The following is a 21016-nucleotide window of genomic DNA, read 5'->3' as shown; positions in this document are numbered from 1 at the left end:
GTGAATACAATCAAGATGTTATTCAGCCGAAAACAAAACTGATGGTCAGGCAACTTCATTTAATACTAACAGCGTAGAGTTCAGATTTTGACCTGTTACATGTTTCATAAAAACTGAGTTAAAGTGGATATTTTCGAAACACATCAGGTTTATAATTCAACGAAGATTGAATAAACAAATTTTATATCGAAATTGTAACTTTCTAAAAGCTAAAAGATATGCAGAAAGCAAAACTTTCAGCATAACTAAAGTTTTATGTCCTTCCTAAGCCTACTTGGCTCTCTCTCATAACTTTCTGGAAAATGCATAATTTTGAATGAAATTTTGTAGAAATACATTTTCAAGAGAGCAGATTATGATTATGTTGATAAAATTTAGAACCCACATTCCACACTTTTTTTCAGAGGGTGAGTTTCCAGTAATTTTTTCCCCGTCAATCTTCCCTGTTTGGTTACAACTAATTTTGATTACAACTAGCATTTTTAGGCTTATATTTAAAATATCGACATTACGATTCTGAATTTTAACAAAAAAAAAAAAAAAAAAAAAAAAAGGATAGGGGAGAACAAGAGAAGTGACCTATCTGATTTTCGTTTCTGAACATTTTGGTTTATATATATATTGCTGAGAAATTTGTCGGTATAACTGAATCTGTTTAGGTACAAGGACAGCTATTTTGAAGTGTGTTAGCCGACTTCACTAACTGATTATTTTGTTTTATTGAGTCCAATGGGACGAAAGCAAATTTGATTTTTTCATCGATAAATTTTAAGGGAGAGTGAGTTATCGAAACAATCGTTCCAGTACTTGATTAGTACCTTATTTTACTGACCCACGAAAGGCAAGGTTCACCTTGACGAGATTTGATCTCAGAACGTAAACAGGCGCAGGAGTGGCTGTGTGATAAGTGGCTTGCTTACGCTTGTCGTAGACGAACGTCTTTTTTTGGCGGTGAGTCAAACGTGTTGTTGCACGTGGTGAATTTTTCTATTGTTGAATATTGTTAAATATTTTCGTGAACTTGAAAACTTTTGTGCTTTTTTCCCGGTGACGGGAGAAAGTAATTGTTGTAATACTGAAGTCATTAATATTGAATTTATTAATATTATTAATATTGAACTTGTTAAAGCCGTTGTAGGCTTTATTGTCGTGCCCACCCCCCAGCGGGGGTGGCCTTTGAACTGTTATCCTCATTAAGAGGGGAAAAAAATATTATAGGCTTCAGGTTTTTGGAATAAGCAAATTGTTGTGAAAAAAAATTATATTTTAGCCATTGTAGGCTCTATTGTGGCATCCGCCCGTAGCACGGGCGAGATTTGAATTGTTGTCGTCGTTGTGAGGAAAAAATATAGGTTTCCCTTTTCTCGAAATTCTATATTTCATTATTGTGTGAAAAATTAATTTCGAATCGTCGTAGATTTTGTTGCTACGTCTCGCCCCCCCCCCAGCGGATTTGAACTTTGGACTGCGGATATAAAAAATAATTATTTTTGTCCTCTATCATGTTGCAGGGATATTTTAAAAAGATGAAGGAAGAGGGAGGTGATGTGATATCACCCTCCTCCACTGTTTTAGAAACAGAGAAGAGGACCGTAGTGTATAAAACCATCTGCCCACAAGACAAAAGGTTTAAACACTTCGTAAAAGAAACAATAGAAAAATGCCTGTCCCCGATATGGAGAGATATAGAGTATATCTCGAGGGGACGGGCATATGGTCCTGTTGAGGTCCAATTCTCAAAGGAAGAGGCGGCTCGCGGGCATTCCGTGTGTCCCCTGAAGACCAAAGAAGTGGTACTCCTGCCAACTTATATGGGACGAAGAACATCCCGTGTAAGAATTAATGAATTGCCACCTACAGTAGACCCTAAAGAAGTGGTGGCCGCCCTGCTGTTTAATAGGACGGACCGTATAAACATACTACAAACTACAAGTTCCGCCCCACAGAACTGGTTAGGGCGGAACATCATTGTTTTAATACAAGGGAAACAGGAGGACATTCGGGTCCTACCAGAGAGAGTGCTCGTTGGGGGAGAATGTGGCCCTTAGGGTACAGGTGGAAGGCCGTAAGCCCACCTGTTACCAATGCGGAAAAAAGGGCCACATTCGAGCTGATTGTGAAGAAAACAAAAAAAAAGTTGTCGCAAACACCAGGCCCCTCAAATAACAAAAAAACCCCACCCCCGCAAACGCACCAACCCTCACAAACAAAAAGATCCCCACTCCCTCTGTTGTGGTGCCAGCCCCGGAACAAATAACAAAAAAAACCCAGCCGCTACACGCACAAACCCCTACAAATATAAAAACACCCATACCCTTGGAAGCTGTGGCACCGACTGCTCCAAAAAACATTGTTACCCCTACAGACGTTAACCCCTCAGACGATACCATGGAGGTATCAGAGGATGGATTTAAAACACCTAGAAAAAGAAAACCTTCCCCAACCATATCCCCTACAAAAAACCAAAACAATACACAAAAGACACTAAAAAAGAAATCCCGCCCAACCGCCCCGGAAGAAAAAGAGGAAAATTGGATGCTTGTCGAATACGACACTACTGAACAATACACGAATGAAGCCATTGTGACACATCAGAGGTCAAAACTTTATATCCAACATGAAGGACTGACGCGGAGATGTGCAGCAATAGGGGAAACCCTATACCGCGACTTAAAGGGAAGGAACAAGCACGCCATTTGGAAAATTAACGAACTTCCAGATTATGCGAAGGAAGAGGCTGATCCACGTGTGGTGAAGTCGCCCCCAGCTTCTCCAAGGAGAAAGTAAGTAGAACTTTTTACTTTTTGTAAATGGACTCACTTAACTTTGGTCGTTTGAATGTGCGTGGTCTGAGTTCGAAGTGGAAGCAGGCGTGTTTCCTCGATGATCTCAGATCACATGATATGCATGTGATGGTTGCTACAGAGATCAAGCTGGACAGTCTACAAACCTTCTCGCCTCTCCTGAATGGCCACGAGAAAATCATGTCTCCTGGTCAGACCGGAGGGCGAGGGGGTGTAGTGGTACTGATCCGTAAAGGCTTGGCTCTGCAGACAAGTACAGTCTATGTGGACCCTGAAGGTGGGCTGGTCGTCCTTGATGTGACATACAGCAGTAAAGCCTTCAGGTTGATCGGACTCTATGCACCTTGTGCTAGAGGTTTCCAAACTGATTTTTATCGGCGCCTAGAGAACTTTCTCGTGACGTCGAAGACTTTAGTAGTATTAGGGGGCTTTAATGCTATCGTTGACGTACACATCGATAGTGGATCTGCTTAAGCGGTTTCAGCTGGCAGATCGTTACAGACTTGACCATTCGAACGTCCCAGAGTGGACCTGGATGAGTGGCTACGGAAGGTTCAAGTCTTATCTAGACAGGATAGTGATAAGAACTAGAGATAAGTCTAGTTTTAGTTGTCCACAGCTCGTCCAGGTGCCCTATACTGACCATAGAATGGTCAAGTGTAGACTGGACATAGGTAGCACACTAAAGATAGGACCCGGCTACTGGAAGCTGAACAAGTCTATTTTGACTTGTGAAGCATTCAGAAGTTAGCGCAGAGGGCGTTAACCGGAGCCGTGGTTAATAACCGGTGGTGGTTCGCCCTGAAAAGAGCCATTCGATTCGAGTCCATTAGGTTTAGTAAGCAACTAAGATTAGACAGGGCTAGAATAGAAGGGCAATTAGCTAAGAACTTAGAGGAGGCGTTGAGGTGGGCTCTGCATCTCACGTTTTGGCGGCGAGAACGGCATTAGACCGTCACCTCAAAACCAAACATGAGGGGTGTAGAGTTCGGGCTAAAGTGCGAGCATTGGGCCGTGAGGGAATTAATGTTGCCGGATGGGCCCGTACGATAGAAATCCAGCGTGGCAACGATGCCACAATTAGGTCTCTTGCTGACGAAAACGGATGCACGTGAAGGAGCGGGACGAGATATGTGAAGCACTTTACAAGCACTTCGCCGAGTTGTTCGGGAGGTGCGGGACGCTGGATCATGGCGAGGCCCTTCTGGAATTCCTGCCTGGTGGCCCGCGTCTCTCGGCACGAGAGGCTGAGTGCTGTGAGGGGCCAACCACAGCCGAGGAAGTAATCGAGGTGTTGGGCGAGTGCCCCGGGAAGAAGTCTCCGGGTCTCGATGGTCTGCCCTATGAGTTTTATAAAAGTATGCCAGACTTGTTCGGGCACCTGCTGGCTAGCGTCTTCGCCAACTGGCAGCAGAATGGGAGAATTCCCAAGTCTGCGAGCTGGGAAGTGGTGACGTTGATCAGGAAGGACCCGAGCAAGGGGGACGAGATAGGCAACTTCAGGCCCATAACTCTGCTGAACACAGAGTTAAAGATTTTGGCCAAGGTGCTGGCGAAAAGGTTGGCGCGGGTCGTGGACAAACTTGTTGGGGAAGCGCAAACGTGCGCTATCCCGGGCAGGATGATACACGACAATCTCCACCTTATACGCTACTCCTTAGAGAGGGTGGGGAAGCTTTCTGGCGCAGGGGGGGGGGCACTGGTACATTTAGACCAGTCTAAGGCATTTGATAGGGTCGACCATCGGTACTTGGCGGCGGTCCTCGGGGAGGCTGGCCTGGGCCCGACCATTCGAGGTTGGATCGCTGCTTTGTATAGCGACATCGAGTCTGTGGTCAAGGTGAACGGCTTCCTTTCGAAATCGTTCATAATCGAGCGTTCAGTTCGTCAGGAGTGTCCCCTGTCCCCGCTTCTATACGTGTTGGCTCTTGAACCTTTGCTGCAGAAGTTGGAGGCACTAGGGGGCGCACCGCATGATCTATGGTGTGGAAGAGGAGCTACGGCGTACGCGGATGACATCTCCATCATCGTGGCAGATGAAGGCCAGCTTCCAGTGGTGGAAGAGGCCATCAAAAGGTACGAGGCGGTGGCAGGAGCAAAGGTGAACAAGGACAAGTCGGTCGGTTTGCAACTCGGCACCTGGAAGGGGCAAGCCGATGCCGTCCAATAACGTCGTGGGGCGTTGGACGGAAGGTCTGTTAAGCTGCTCGGAGTCTGGTTCGGGCCAGACCTCCAGATAGAGAAAAATTGGAGTGAGGTGGCCGCTCTAACCCGGACCTGGTCTGGACGGGCGTTATCCCTGCTAGGGAGGGCGGAGGTAGGGCAGATGTTCATAGCATCAGTAGTCACCTACCGCCTGATCGTGGTGCCTTGCCCCGATTTGTGGCGGGAATCCTTTGAGTAAGGCCTTCAGGTTGAGAATCCTTTTCCACTTTTTGTGGAAAGGAGGAAAGCCACTTGTAAAGCGCTCAGTCTGCTGCCAGAAACCGCTAAAGGGTGGGCTAGGGATGCCTTGGCTGAAGATGCGAAGATTCGCGTTAAGGTTGAGGCACCTCTGGCTTTACTTGGATGGAGAACAGGTGTGGTCACCGCACGTTCGGTTCTACCTTCCTCAATTAACGTCCTTAACGGACATTGGTAATTGGATCAAGCAGAGATCTAGGCTGGGGGACTGGTAATTGGAGTGCTGTCAGGCACTTCAGCTACTCTCTCGGGCGGGCAATGCCGGCAGCAGGAGTTCCACCGCGGATTTCTATAGCGGGTTAGTGGAGGTTAAGTCCGAAGACGCCTTGGGGCAGACCCTGGGCTACGATGAAAATCAGTTGATCAGCCTGTTCCGGAGAACGTTCGGGCCAGGGTACCTGGATAATTACCAGAAATCCCTGGCCTGGCAGTGTTTCCGTGCGGCGTTACCTGTTCGCGACAAGCTGTCAAGGCACGGAAGTGCCGTCTCGCCGACATGTCCGCGATGTGAGCGGGGTAGGAAAACCGTCTTGCACGCATTCGTGGAGTGCCCAGAGTTATCGGGACTGATTGCCTTTGCCGAACAACTGTTGTCAGTGAATGGAAGAGTACAGCTATCAGCGGAGTCTATCATTGAGATTGTGCCATCTCCCTTCCTCAGCAGGGAAAGGAAGGCTTGTTTTTCCTGCGTAGTAGCCATACTGAACGAAACAGTATGGAAGACGCGTACGAAAGGTATAGTGACAGGTACCTTTGTATCCGGCCAGGGGTTGGTTAACTTTTTTAGTCACCACCTCGGTAGTAAGATCAGGCTGGAGAAGAGGTGTCTGTCACGAGATATGTTTGTGAAAAGATGGAAGTCTGTAGCATGCAAGCTGGGTATATTTGGCACTAGGTAAGTGTGGCCGGATCAAGAAGTAAAGGTTCTACCCAGATGGCTGGGTTCCTTGCCCTACTGTGTAATATTAATTTTGTAAACGTTATATTGTAAATACTGTAGACATTATATTGTAAATACTAAAACGATTTAAGCTACTACACCCTATATGTTTGTCTGTATTTGTATGTCCCCTCTATGTAACGCCTTAATGGCGAATTTTCATGAAATAAAGTAGCTTGCTTACCAACCACATGGTTCTGGGTTCAGTCCCACTGCGTGGTACCTTGGGCAAGTGTCTTCTACAATAGCCTCGGGCCGACCAAAGCTTTGTGAGTGGATTTGGTAGACGATAACTGAAAGAAACCCGTCGTATCTTTATATATATAAAACTGAGAATGTGTGTGTGTCTGTCTGTCTGTCTGTATGTTTCCCTAAAACTTGAGAACTACACAACCAATTTCATTCAAATTTTACACATGCCTTACTTAGGGTCCGGGGAGTGTCATCGGCAGAAAAAAATTTGAACTTTTTGCCTAGGGCGAGCCTACAGCAATATCATATCTTCTCCACTACGATTCCCTAAAACTTGAGAACTACACAACCAATTCCATTCAAATTTTACACATGCCTTACTTAGGGTCCATGTAGTTTCATGGGCAAAAAAAAAATGTTCAACTTCTTGCCTAGAGCGAGCCCATAGCAATATCATATCTTCTCCACTATTTCAGTATTACATGTTAAAAGTGAAACAAAAATGTTTCTCTATTTTAAATCAGATACTTTCACTTTAACAATAAAAATAATAATAACAATTGAATTATATGTAGTAAGTAATAATTAAAATAAAACTAAAGTATAATATAATCGTAACATAACAAAAGTAAAAATAGCAATTGGTATAAAATTGCATCAATGACTTGAACTTGAATAAGTGGTTTCACATGAATGGGAATAAATTAAAAATAAAATTAGCGTGCAGAAATGGAATAGTCCAGATAGAGCTGTGCTTTTACATTAGATTATCTGCTAATTAGCTAGCATTAAGTATCTATATGAGTTTGGCTGTATGTAATATCTGTTTTCTCGAACAGCCGGTTCTACAGATTACTGCTGTTGATTTATTTCTTATACATAAAGGACTATAGCTTCAACTGCTTACTGCTTTCTGATTCATCGTAAGGCTTGTTGTTATTATTATTACTGTTTAACTATTGTTATCACGTTTGTTGGTTCCTCGTAAAGGAAACATTGTCGTGTTGCATTTGTTAAATAATTGTAAACCGTAACCCTCCCCCTTTGGGAGAAGGAGCTTTGGTTATTGTTTAAAAATTGAATTGTGTCCCTGTTTGGGGAAATTGACAATATTTTCACCGTTTACATGGAAGCATTTTTGTTAGAATGCCTTCGATAGAAGAAAGTCCAAAAATGAATTTCGCTTCAGCCGTACACTTCTATACAAGGGGGAGGACAAGATCCAATTGATCGAAATTTTGGGGAAAAATTTTCAAAAACTTTTCCAAAAATTTTTGGGGAAATTTTTCAAAAACTTTTTCGAAAATTTTGGGGAAAATTTTCAAAAAATTTTTCAAAAATTTTGAGGGAAAATCTTCATCCTTTGTGTTTATTCCAATTCTCCGCATGTTCCTTTATCCTCCTGTACCATGATTTACCACACGCACACACAGAAGATTTCTTTCCGTTTCTGTCTACCAAATCCATTCACATGGCTTTGGTCAGGCTGGCGCTATAGCAGAAGATATTTGCTGAAGGTCACACAGTGAGACTGAACCCAAGATCATATGATTGGGAAACAAGCTTCTTAATCACACAGCTTCAGTTGTGCATTATAAACTTTGAAACCTCTAGAACTGTTTTCATACAGCCAATAAACTACAGATATCCAAACTGAATGCTATCAGCATCGATTTCATCAGACCAACAGAACTTCACTGGCCAGTTGTACTACCTTTCTCTCTTCTAAATAATAGAAAAATGAATGGGTGAATGATAGGGTACAGATGATCAACTAAGATGTCAACATTTTGTTTCCTGTCATCTGTAGCCTGACATACAGAACAATATAATTTATCACTAAGTGGCAATCGTACTGTAACACAAAAATGTTTCATTGTCTTGTAGTGCTAAGTTCAATTCTTCCTACAAATACATTTGCCTCTGAGAGAGTGTGTCATTTCCATTGGTATCTGCCTCACATCCACTCAATATGGTAACCTGAGACAAGCATTGGCCTATGTACATGTAAAATTAAATAATGATTAACTATAAATATAACAAAGCAGAAAGAATTCATTTTATTGTAATTCTGTTAATTTACAATAAAGCTTTAAAATGAAACAAAGTTTTCAAAATATTTTTATTTGGAAAAATAAAGATGATTCCTGGTCAATGTACAATTTGATATGAAAAATTTTCTCTCAGAAACTATAACAAATTAGCAATTCTTTTGTGAACATTTATAGAACATAAGAGAAGTGTGGTATGGAATAATGAAGTAAATTATCTTACCATAATGTGTTGTTATAAATAAGCATAGTACATTGATAAATAGGTTGAATAACCTCTTATTATCAGGTTATAAGGTGAACAGTTTTTTCTAGTTCATCCTGAAATTGTGGTGAGAGAACTGATTGTAGGGTCACATCATTAGTGCTTCTATCATGACCTAAGCTCACAAGTTTCAGTACTTTGAATGAATGAAAAAGAAATTTCACATGGCTGCTATTGCATATAGCATATGTTCCATCATTCTATGGGATCTATTCATTAAGTGGCTAGGATCATCTGATAGCTAAGTGCTTTGGCCAGAAACGGTATGAGTCAAGTAATAGGATTCCTACTTTACAGACTGGTTATATGGTATCTTGTCAAGTCAGGAACAGTCTTCCCATGAAAACTGCATCTTAATTGAGTAACCATAATAAAAATATGGAATGTTGATTTGTGAAGGAGAGTAAGAAATCAACAAAGAAGTTTTAAGGATAAAATCCAGAATTCAAGGTAATCCCTGGGTGTTGGCATTGTCAGCAATGGTTTCAAAAATTAAGAGTTTGTGGATGATTGCTGCAAGGAGTGGAAAAGTCTAGCATTTCAGACATAGATCCTTTGATAAACAGAGTAATTGTATGACTGTTACTACTGGTGACTGTGTTGATGAAAGAATCACAACACACTGGAGTAAATTCACATGAACCTTTTCAGATCCATAAGAGGATTTGAATTTGGTGCTGAAATTAATATAAGTTTTGGCATGTCTAGATAACTTTTTACACAAGTAACATAGGCTTTTGGGATGTTAACCTGATTTGTCTGTGTCTCTGACAACTCTATGCCTCAATCAGTTTGTACTTCCCCAGCTAGTTCAATGTTATATGCTATATAAGTATAAAGGTAGGAATATACCAGCTGAACACAGAGGGCAGCCAAGTTGAAATGTAGTCAAAATTAAAACCCCAATAGAAACATTGTTTTTATACAAAACCATAGTTGTCTACTACTAATATTGTATGACTGGTTCCTTTGTATTGCAAATTAGTTACAAAGACATACTGTACAGTGACTATGTAGATGATTTTTTCCAGTTGATAACAAAGGGATACTGTACCGAGACAAACTCTTTGCAGTCTCTTACTATTAAATACTATTTAATAATCATATGGCTGAGTTCTCTTCATATTCTTTGCTTTGATGACTTCATTTTGAGATCTAATATTATTGGAACAAACACTCAGATATATAATTAACTCATCAAAGAAATAACTACATACAATATGTTTATTCTATTTATAAATTAATGAAAAACTTCCTATTGTCTTCGTGTGAAAAATATTTTTGACAGGTTGAATGATTACCAAAGCTCACTACTGTAATTTCCCAGATTCTGAATAATTGGAAGACCTCTAGTATTCAGTTGATTCTTAAGCTTTTATAACTGAGTGTAACCCAACATTCTTTCCAGGCACAAAATTACAGTATTTGGTCCAAGACTTAAACTTTAAAATAATTCACACAACTGTGGAATATTAAAGGTTAATGTCACTTAAGTGATGTGGCGATGAAGAATTGTAATTTTTCCTACTGTCTATTTGTTGTGTGAATGGTTTTAGAATGAAAATAAATATATTAACACTACTCTTATCATATCTGGGAATTCAGCTTAGAACAATAACTTTTATATATATATCCTATTTTTGTTTTCTATAAAAGATAGAAACAGAATGTAATTTTTAAAAAATAATATTAGTTTAATTGAAAAGTATAAATTATAAATTATGTTTGCTTTAAAAAAAATAAGCAAAGTCAGCTTTAAGAGTGTTTACCTGTTTCCAAGTTATGTTTTTTTTTAAATGTAGGAAAATATTTTTGAGAATTTACTAAAAATCCTAAGTCACAGAAAATATTTTGTAATTAATTTTGTAATTAATTACTGAATTGTAATTAAATTAATTAAAAATTATTGCTTCTAGTAGGATAGGCATAAGGCCAACAATTTTTAAAGGAAACAGTCAATTACATTAACTGAAGTAAATGACTGGTAAAAGACAACTAATTTGGGGGAGATTTGAACTCAGAACAAAGATGCTCTAATGATTCTTTCAATCCATCACATTCAAAATCCATTAAATATAATATCATAGCCTGTAGTAGCAAGTATCATTGCTTTGATTTTCAGATGAGGCCTTTTGTGTTCCTTATGGAATCAATTATTCTTGTGCAAGGCATGGACACTTCCTGTTAAATATTGCCTACAATATACAGTACTTTTCCTTTGTGATAGAAACCAACTTTCTGTGAATATGATTTAAATACTGATATACTGGTGAAAAACAAAACAACAATATATCTGACTGAAGATGTTGGTTGATGAAAAATATGAATAAAAATAAATGTAAGTAAAATAATATACAAGTTTCATGTTTGAAAATTACATCGTTTTATGAATTTTATGAAGATTATGAATTTTATGAAGCTTATGAATTTATCACATTTTCATAGAAAATTATAAACATTTTTCTTATATGTTCAGAAGATTACAAAGTCTACTGCTGTATTTAGATTTGTATTTTCTCTGAAATTTTTGCAGTTTGTTATATCTTCCAACGCCACAAGTTTGGGTTAACTCATTGTCAACGCCAGTATACTCAGCCCTTCTAGACCTTGAGCAATGTGTTGTTGACTAAGTTTTCACACAGCCCAGATGTGTGTTAACCAGAAATGAAAAATCTTTCATTGGATTCAGAACAGTCTTCTTTTTGTCTGATGAAATTCTGGAACAAAATGACTAAGGAAACTTAGAATCAGGCAAATTAATAATTTCTTTGGAACCTTTTATAGTCATGACAAAGAATGACTGAAACTGTGAGAACATATTTGAGTAATCATCATTTCTGAATAAATCGCATTAATTTCTCCTTCTACATGGAAAGTTCGAGATTGATAATCTTCTTCTTGGTCTGATTGAGAATGAGGACATTTCTTATGGCATTTTTTCTTCTGTTTTTTTAAAGTTACAACCTGAGAATATTGAAAATAATATACAATGTTTAAAAAAATGCATAGAGTAGTTGTATGTGTGTGTGTATATATATATATATATATATATATATATATATATAGGGGGAGAGTTCACGAAAAAAATAAAGGACGAAGACAGGTGGTGTAGAAAACAAACAGATGTATTAGTATAACGCTCAGGAATTGAAAAAGTCTTTTACGTTTTGAGCCTACGCTCTTCTACAGAAAGGGACACAGAAAAAATCAAGGAGAGAAAAAAAAATGTGTGTAGTGGCTACCGATCTATCATATATATGTATGTATATATGTATATATACACACATGCATATATATATATATATATATATATATAAACATTGGGCAATAAACTGTGCTTGCAAAGACCTGTTGAAGCATGTGAAGTCATTGTCATGTCTGATGCCAGTACTGCCTGACTGGCCCCACGTTCGAGTGTGGCTGTTGCCAGTGCCACCTGACTGGCTCCTGTGCCAATGGCATATAAAAAGCACCATTTGAGTGTGGCTGTTGCTAGTGCCGCCTGACTGGCTCCTGTGCCAGTGGCATATAAAAAGCACCATTTGAGTGTGGCTGTTGCTAGTGCCGCCTGACTGGTTCCCATGCTGATGGTATGTAAAAAGTATTATTCAAGCGTGGATGATGCCAGTAGCACCTGACTGGCCCTCATGCTGATGGCATGTAAAAAGCACCCACTACACTCTCAGAGTGGTTGGCATTAGGAAGGGCATCCAGCTGTAGAAATCTTGCCAGATCAGATTGGAGCCCGGTGCAGCCTTCTGGTTTGCCAGTTTTCAGTCAAACCTATTTCTTTACTACCCACAATGGGCTAAACATAGAGGGGACAAACAAGATCAGACACACGGATTAAGTCGATTATATCGACCCCAGTGAGTAACTGGTACTTATTTAATCGACCCCGAAAGGATGAAAGGCAAAGTCGACCTCAGCAGAATTTGAACTCCGAACATAATGGCAGACGAAATACCACTAAGCATTTCGCCCGGCGTGCTAACGTTTCTGCCAGCTCGCCGCCTTTTTTTTTTAAGTCGATTACATTGACCCCAGTGCATAACTGGTACTTTATTTATCGACCCCGAAAGGATGAAAGGCAAAGTCGACCTCGGTGGAATTTGAACTCAGAACGTAATGGCAGACGCATTTCGCCCGGCGTGTTAACGTTTCTGCCAGCTCACCGCCTATGTTTTCAGTCAAACCATCCAACCAATGCCAGCATGGAAAGCGGACATTAAACGATGGAGCCTGGTGTGGCTTTCTGGCTCGCCAGCCCTCAGTCAAGCTGTTCAATCCATGCCAGCAGGGAAAGCGAACATTAAATGATGATATATATATAAACATGCATATAATATTATTGTTCTTTCTCATAAAGTATATAGAACTGCTTAAGAAGTGCTCGGGTCGAGCCTGAGACAAAAAATAAGAATTAAGATATAAACTCAAAAGAGGCAATCGACTTTTTATACATACTCATACAGTTATAAATTCAACTTAAATTGCATTTATATATATTAATAGATATCAACATATATGAATATTTAAAAAAGATTTCTAAAAATTTACATATATATAGATATTCATTTAAATACATGTAAATAAAACCCATGTGGGATATATATATGGAAAGAAGTGTGAGAAAAAGAGAACTGATAAGAATAATTTTCGTACTAAAATCAAGAGCAGTTAAGAGTTTCAATTATAAGATCCATAGATTTCAATATGTCTTTTTAAAAATATATATAAATGGCATGTAAGGTATATAATACAATTTGAGGAAGTCCACTCTCTATGGTTGTTTCTAGAGTTCATATCCAGGTAGGAAAATTAATAGAAATCTTACAAACCATGTGGACAATGTCCCCTTCATCAGTAAAAATATCCTCATAAAATCACATTCTTGACAATTTTTATATACCACACACGCATACATATATATGTATATCACAATATATATATATACCCTGCTAACAAAGATCAGATTCTTTCCCTAAGTATGAAAATTCAACTTGTATCTAATTGTATCTAATTAACAAATTAATTCAAAATCTTAAGCACCTAGTGATAATATCAGGCATAAATATTTAAAAAAAATTTTTTAAAGCAGGAAAAGAAAAAAGAAAAATTTTAGTTGCTTGTTTTCAAATATTTTTTTGGAACCACTTACTTTGTGAAAGTGACAAGCACATTGTCCTTGTAAAAAGTCCCTATATCGACTCATTGTCATGTTGAATGTCTCAACCACATGGAAACCATTTTGTCGGGCATAATTGGTGAGAATAGAATTATGGGAAAGCAGTTTCTGTTGTTCTTTCTGGAAACAAGAAGAATAAAAAAAATCGGTTGTAAAGGACTGAACACACCCAAAGACATATAAATATGTACACAGGCATCTAAATATACATAGACATAGATACACACATACACACAAAGATGCAAGCATTATAGATTTTACTGTTCTCTGTTCCATACTGTAAATCCTTTCTAACTACACCCCCAGCCAAAAGTGTAATGTAGTCCAAGACATACATCTGAAAGAAACAAAATGGTCACAGTATACATCTGAAAGAAACAATATGGTCAATGATTATAGATCTGCTTGATACAGGGCTAAATAACAACAAAACAAAAAACACCTCCAACTATCTAAAGGGAAACAAAAAATCAAGTATCAAAATGTTCCTGAACATCACTGCCTCATCATACTGAAATTTTACTAAATCCAGAAAAAATACAACACAAATACAAAACCTAATTTGGATGGGTACTACGTTCCCTCACACTGTTTAACACTCCACCTGGTCCTTATGTGACTTAAGAGGAGTTAAATCAATGTAAGCATTTGTACTATGTGTCTGGTTAGATGATGATTCAAGACCTTGATCTGCTGCTTTCTACTGTACTTTCTCCAGATTATAACCACTGTTTTGTTAGAAAGTAGATGTGATTCTTCAGTGGAGATCTTGGAACATTACCCATCCTTGAACGGTAATTTTTACGTGCCAACAGCAAGGGAGCCAGTCAGGTAGCACTGGCAATGATCACACTCAAATGGTGCATTTTACATGCCACCAGCACGGGGCCAGTCAAGTGGCACTAGCATTGACCATGCTCAAATGGTGCTTGTTATGCGCCACCAGCACAGGTGCCAATCAGGCAGTACTGTCATCGGCCACGACAACTTCACTTGCCTCAACAGGTCTTCATAAGCACAGTTTACACACACATGCGCACACACACACACAAACACACACATACATATATATATATATATATTTATATACCCACACACACACATATACAACAGTTTAGCTAGGTGTAAAATACACCTAAGGAATATTAAATATCTGAAGAATTTACTGGTTTAAACGACCTATATTAATAACAATGTTACTCTAATAGGTAAATAAAATAAACATATCTCATTCTTATATAACATCTTTGTAAAAATTCAGAAATTATAAATGTTTTCATTTGATATTTTTCATAAAATATTTAAGAAGATATGTCAATCTGATGAAGCATCATTACACATTTAAATGGATTTGATTATTCGTGAAAACATCGTTTTATTAATGAAGTGGAAACAGCTGTAATTTATGAGATGTGTCATTTGTTTGTATAAAATATTTAAATTGGATTGAATTTATAATTGTTCAATTTATTATTTTGTTTTTTCATTTCTGATTTATATTTATATGCATATATATACATTACAGTTGCATCCTCATTACACAAGAAAAGCCATTGCCAAGAAGACTTACTGAAATGATTCATGATTGTTGCAATGTGATGCCCTTATATGAATTTTAAGCCCAGCCAAGCTTTTACACATTTTATTACATACTAGACAACTGTGCTAGTCTAGACACATGTTAAGGGAGTGCTACTACATGTATTCTCTTAACATGTCTTTTTAGACCTCCAGCTGAGAGGCACACCTTTCCACATTTTACGCATCATCTGTTGTGAATTTTAATAGTCATATCATTGTTTATCATGGGTCGATTTCAGGTAAGTGTTGGTGATGGGAAGAACATCTGATCATAAAATCAGCCTCAAACTCATTACCCAAACCCATGGTAGCTTGGAAAAATGAAGAGTAAACAAATGTAAAACATAAACAAATGTATAAAAGTATTCACAAATTTATGAATATGTACATAAATAGACGTATATAAATATATATATATATATAGATATAGGCATTGTCATGCGGTTAAGAAGTGTGCTTCTCAAATCATGTGGCTTCAGGTTCATATCTGCCTGAATGTGTTTAGAACAAACATGCTAACCATTATTTTGACTCTTGCTGATCCCTGTGCATATATCAACATGGTTCAGCAAACAATTTGCTGACTGATATTATAAATGAGACATTCATCTCTTTTTAAATTCATTAGTCTGGGATGCTTCTGGCTGGTGAGACATCATGTCAAAACACTGGCATCCTAGAACACATGTTAAGAGAGTGCTACTACATGTATTCTTACACTAACAAATTGAGTGTTATGAATACATATTTATCATAAAGGAGAAATTGCTCTCCTGTGAATCAAAAATAAACAGCAATTTGTATATTTACATATGAATCTGCCAGAATATATTAAGAATAAATATGCAGGTCGTCATTTTTCAATCTTGGTGTTCACTATGCATATGATGGTTTATTATATATCATACATATATACATATAATGGGTCATCCCATAAATAATGTGGTTTTTTACATACTTCTTTTATTTTTCCCAATTAAGATGAACAAAGTTCTTTTTTAATCTAAAATATACTCTCCTTCATTTTCTACAATGCTTTTCCATCTATCTAGTAAACTTGCAAGGCCCCTCCTCCAAAGTTCACTTGTCTGTGATGAAAAATACTCCTCCAGTACTGTTCTGACCTTGTCTACAGAATTCATATTTTTTTCCATCCAAATGATTTTGAAGACTGTGGAATAAATGATAATCAGATGGGGCAATGTCTGGTGAATATGGTGAGTGGGGCATCATTTCCTATTCAAATTGCTCCAGCCTTTGGAATGTCATCTTCACTGTATGTGGCCAAGCATTATCCTGATGAAAGAACACCTTTCATCTTAAAATCAAAGATGGTCATTTTTCTTCTAGTGCTCACTTAAGTTGCTCAAACTGTTCCTAGTAGATTTCCTTTGTTATTGTTTGGTTTGGGCTTAAAAGTTCTTATACCACCAAATAGATAACAACACCTTATGTGGGTGAAGACCTTCTTTAGCCGGGAGTGCCAGTGTTTCTCCTTTCCCTACCCACTGTCTTCAGTACTTGACATTTTTACAGAGAACTCATTTCTCAATTCCAGTCACTATTTGGTTGAATAAAGGTTCATTTGTGAGACATGACGGCAAAGAAGAGCACACATTCACTCTCTGCACATGATTAGACTTAGAAAGTTGTCGATGAATTATTGAATGACCAAATCCAAGCCTCTCTGCTAATTTCTCAACAGTAACGATGGGATTTTGTTCCACCAGGGTTTGCAGGACATCCTCATTGAGCTTTACAGATCTTCCAGGATGAAGGTCATCTTTTAGGCTGTAGTTTCCAGTTCAGAATTTCTGGAACCACCGTTGACACTGGCTTATGCTTATTGTCTGATCCCCATTAATATTCCTCACACTTTCTGTTGTGTTGTTGCCTTTATTGAACTCATAAAACAAAATATACCGAATATGCTCCTTTGTCACTTCTATTATAGTTTTGAAAAAATAATTGTTAAAATCAAACTGCATTCTTCAAAATTTGCACTAAGAATAAGTACAAGGTAAAATTACTACCTGCTTTTATAGCAAGTTGATGCAGGTAGTTTATCCCATCTCCCCTCTGACTGTTAGTTCATGCTATTGAAAAAAACTGCATTATTTATGAGATGATCGAATATATTATGAAAACATGGAAAAGAAAATGTTAAAACAAAGACAATATATATATATATATGCGTGTATGTATGTATGTATGTTATGTCAAGTCATTTTGAGTGCTACTGGTAACATGTAACCAGTACAACCTGTTGCATGGTCGGGCTGTCGGCGACTAAATTGGCAACCCCACCAAGCTTTCTTGGTGAGGAAGGTGTTTATTGGACACCCTGCAGGATGAAAAACAAAACCCGTCAAAAGGCGGAGGAACTCTTGAGAGTCAACAGCCATCCAATAAATGCCTTAAGGCTGTATCATGCGCGGGGACATAGAAATAATCGGACTGAATACCTGATCATGCAGTTAAACCATTGGGAGTGAAGGACTCCTAGCCTTTGTTAGGGCATCCTTCTAGGAGAAGGTAACTCAGGTAACTGGGATAACTCTGATATAAAACCTGCGGCTCAGTAGTTACCGATGATGTTAACTTGTTCTTCTTTTTGGATTATGACTGCTATTGCTTAGTGAGTGGGATTGACTCAGTGCACAGCCTTTCCTCACTTAAAAAAAAAATCTTCTTGCACAGGCATTGCACAATAACGAGGGGGCAGCCACCATGTATGTATGTATGTGCTATGTAAAAAGCACTAATGCTGGTACCACATAAAAAGTGACCAGTATACTCTGTAAAATGGTTGGCATTACGAAGGGCATCCAACTGTAGAAATCATGCAACAACAGACAATGGAACTTGATGTGGTCTATGACTTAACCATCCCCTGTCAAACCATCCAACTCATGCCAGCATGGAAAGCAGACGTCAAATGATAATGATATGTATATGATGGGTGTCTTTCAATTTTCATCAACCAAATCCACATACAAAGCTTTGGTTGGCTTGAGGGCTGCAGTAGAAGGCCCTTGCCAGAGGTGTCAAGTAGTGGAACCACATGATTAGGAAGCAAATGGGTGTGTACAGGCTTGCACACCAACTATAGCCATATAACCATATTCAGTTACCTGAATTTTTTGAGGTAAGCAATAAAGTAATGATGGTTGTAACTTACCAAATTTAAACAATGAAGTCCTTCCACAGGTTGATGGAAGCCTGCACCTAAGTCTTTAATGACCAGAAATATTCCTGTTAATCCTTCCCTACAACAATAATTGCAATAACAATAATAAAAACAAGAACAACAACAACAATGATAATAATGGCTTCAAATTTTAGCACAAGGCCAGCAATTTCGGCAGTGGGGTTAAGTTGATTATATTGACCCCAGTGTTCAAATGATTTTTACTTTATCAATCCCAAAAAGATGAAAGGCCAAGTCAATCTCAGTGGACTTCGAACTCAGAACATAAAAATGGATGAAATTCCATTAGGTATTTCATCTGGCATGCTAATAATTCTGCCAGCTCACCACCTAAATAATGATAATCACCAGCAATATGCTGTGACACAAGTGGATAATAATCATTGTTTTAAATTTTGGTCCATAGATAACAATTTAGAGATGATGAGACAAGTCCATTAGAATAACCTCCAGTACTTGATTGGTACTTTATTTTATCAACCTCGAAAGGAATGAAAGGTAAATGTGACTTTTGCAATTAAAATAGCAAATTGTTTGTGAGAGGAACTTTACAAGTCATTGTTCCTCTATGAGTTCTAGGTTGAAGAATAGCCATGACAATGATGCCACCGCTACCATCATCATGTTCACTGAAGGAGTTTCTATAAGATCATCTGACTTGGCTAATTTCTCTTAAATTAGCTTCCCTGAAACTAAGCTAGAAAATTTTGATCATAAGTTTGCTTGATCAGACCTAAGATGGGTCTGGAAACAGTAACAACAAAATGAACTTTCATGATGGTGATTTTGGAAATTAAAAGAATAAGAATATAAAAATAAAAACACCAAAATGGAAAAACAGCAACAAGAAAACAACACTAAAAGTGAAAATAACCAACCAACCTTTTCAGCCCTCGCTTGATGATGTCGATGTGATGTTTATTAAGCCAGTGCACTCCTCCAATGACAAGAACTGTGTTTGTATTGTTTTCTATTGGTAAATTTCTATTCAGTTCCATGGAAAAACAACAAAATAAATATCCATTATATGCAATAGAAGTATCTATGTATCATAAATACATTGATGAAAGACAAATTTACTATAGTATTTGTGTGGAGATAACAACTCTTTGCCTTTCAACAACATTGAATTAGATAACTAGATGGCTAAACAAATAAATAAAGCAGACGTAGAGACCTTAAAACTTTCAGCATTAATGGGACACAAAACACACATGTATTAGCATATGAGAGTGTCTTAAAATATTCAAAAGATTAGCTGGAAATAGCAGCTACATTTCCCTCAAATCATATCAGTCTGTCTAAAAAAAACAAAAGACAAAAGATATGGTGGACATTGATCTGGTAAAAAAAAAAAAAGGGATGGAATGGTCATAGGTAGAGTACTTTCCGGTCATACACCTGATCCAGGGAAGCTGACCTAGAGTTAAACAACCTATATACGTATTCATATTTTATAATAGGGCAAGTTAACTTGGTGGAACCCATCATTATCCAATTTATACCTGTTGGAAGTATAATCAAACCCACTGTCATCATCATCATCATCATCATCACCACCACCACCACCACCATCATCATCATCATCATCATCATCATCATCATCATCATCATCATCATCATCATCAAATGTCTATTTTAAATGATGATGATGATGCCACTGCAAGTTACTAAAATGCTCATAAATTATATAGTGTACTTTCTAACTTTCAACCAAAGTTGGATTCTCAATATATTTATTTGCATGTTGGTAGAATAGCCATATATATAGAGACTAGTGAGTCTCCTTCTATAATGTGAGTAACCATGTAGCTTTATGGCAAGAAGTCTGTTCTGTTTTGGCCTTTTCTCTCTACTGTATCCTCATTTATTCAAAAGGGATCTTACTTTTTAAAAGCTTCATGGTCACCTCACTAGTGCTGGTGCTATGGAAAAAGCACTCAATACACTCTGAAAATAGTTGGCATTAGGAAGTGCATCTAACCACAGAATCCATGCCAAAGTAGACATTAAAGCAAAATGCAGCCCTTGGATTTGTGAGATCCTATCAAATCATCTGATCCATGCCAGCATGGAAGATGGATGATAAAAGATGTTGTTGATGATGATGATGATGTAGACTGAACTGTTGAGAGTTAAATGTCTTGGCTGGAAACAAAAGTGTAGTGCTGAACCACTTCTAATTGATTCTTGGTCCAATAGTCTGAAGCCTTAACTAAATAGATAAATTTATGAAGAGAGAAAGAAAAGGCAAGTGCCAATTAACAAGACTAGTTTTGTATTTTACCTTCTTGTCATTCATTAACTGAACTTTCACAAAA

The 21016-nt window shown here is 38.0% G+C and overlaps 1 protein-coding gene across 1 annotated transcript in view; it reads right to left on the bottom strand.

Moving 5' to 3' along the window:
* Positions 1 to 8504: 8504 nt before the first annotated feature.
* LOC115232623 (cadherin-like and PC-esterase domain-containing protein 1) overlaps positions 8505 to 21016 on the bottom strand; it is a 201965-nt gene continuing 189453 nt past the window's right edge. Inside the window, exons 21-24 of the mRNA XM_029802617.2 lie at positions 19578 to 19679; positions 18666 to 18753; positions 13877 to 14023; positions 8505 to 11679 (exon numbers count right to left, since the gene is read on the bottom strand). Of these exons, the coding sequence (XP_029658477.1) occupies positions 11500 to 11679; positions 13877 to 14023; positions 18666 to 18753; positions 19578 to 19679 (517 nt within the window). The 3' untranslated portion in view covers positions 8505 to 11499. The remainder of the gene's footprint in view (positions 11680 to 13876; positions 14024 to 18665; positions 18754 to 19577; positions 19680 to 21016) is intronic.

This window comes from Octopus sinensis, linkage group LG2 (genome assembly GCF_006345805.1).
Source record: "Octopus sinensis linkage group LG2, ASM634580v1, whole genome shotgun sequence".
Classification (NCBI taxonomy): domain Eukaryota; kingdom Metazoa; phylum Mollusca; class Cephalopoda; order Octopoda; family Octopodidae; genus Octopus; species Octopus sinensis.
This window is presented reverse-complemented; position numbering and strand designations above follow the sequence as displayed.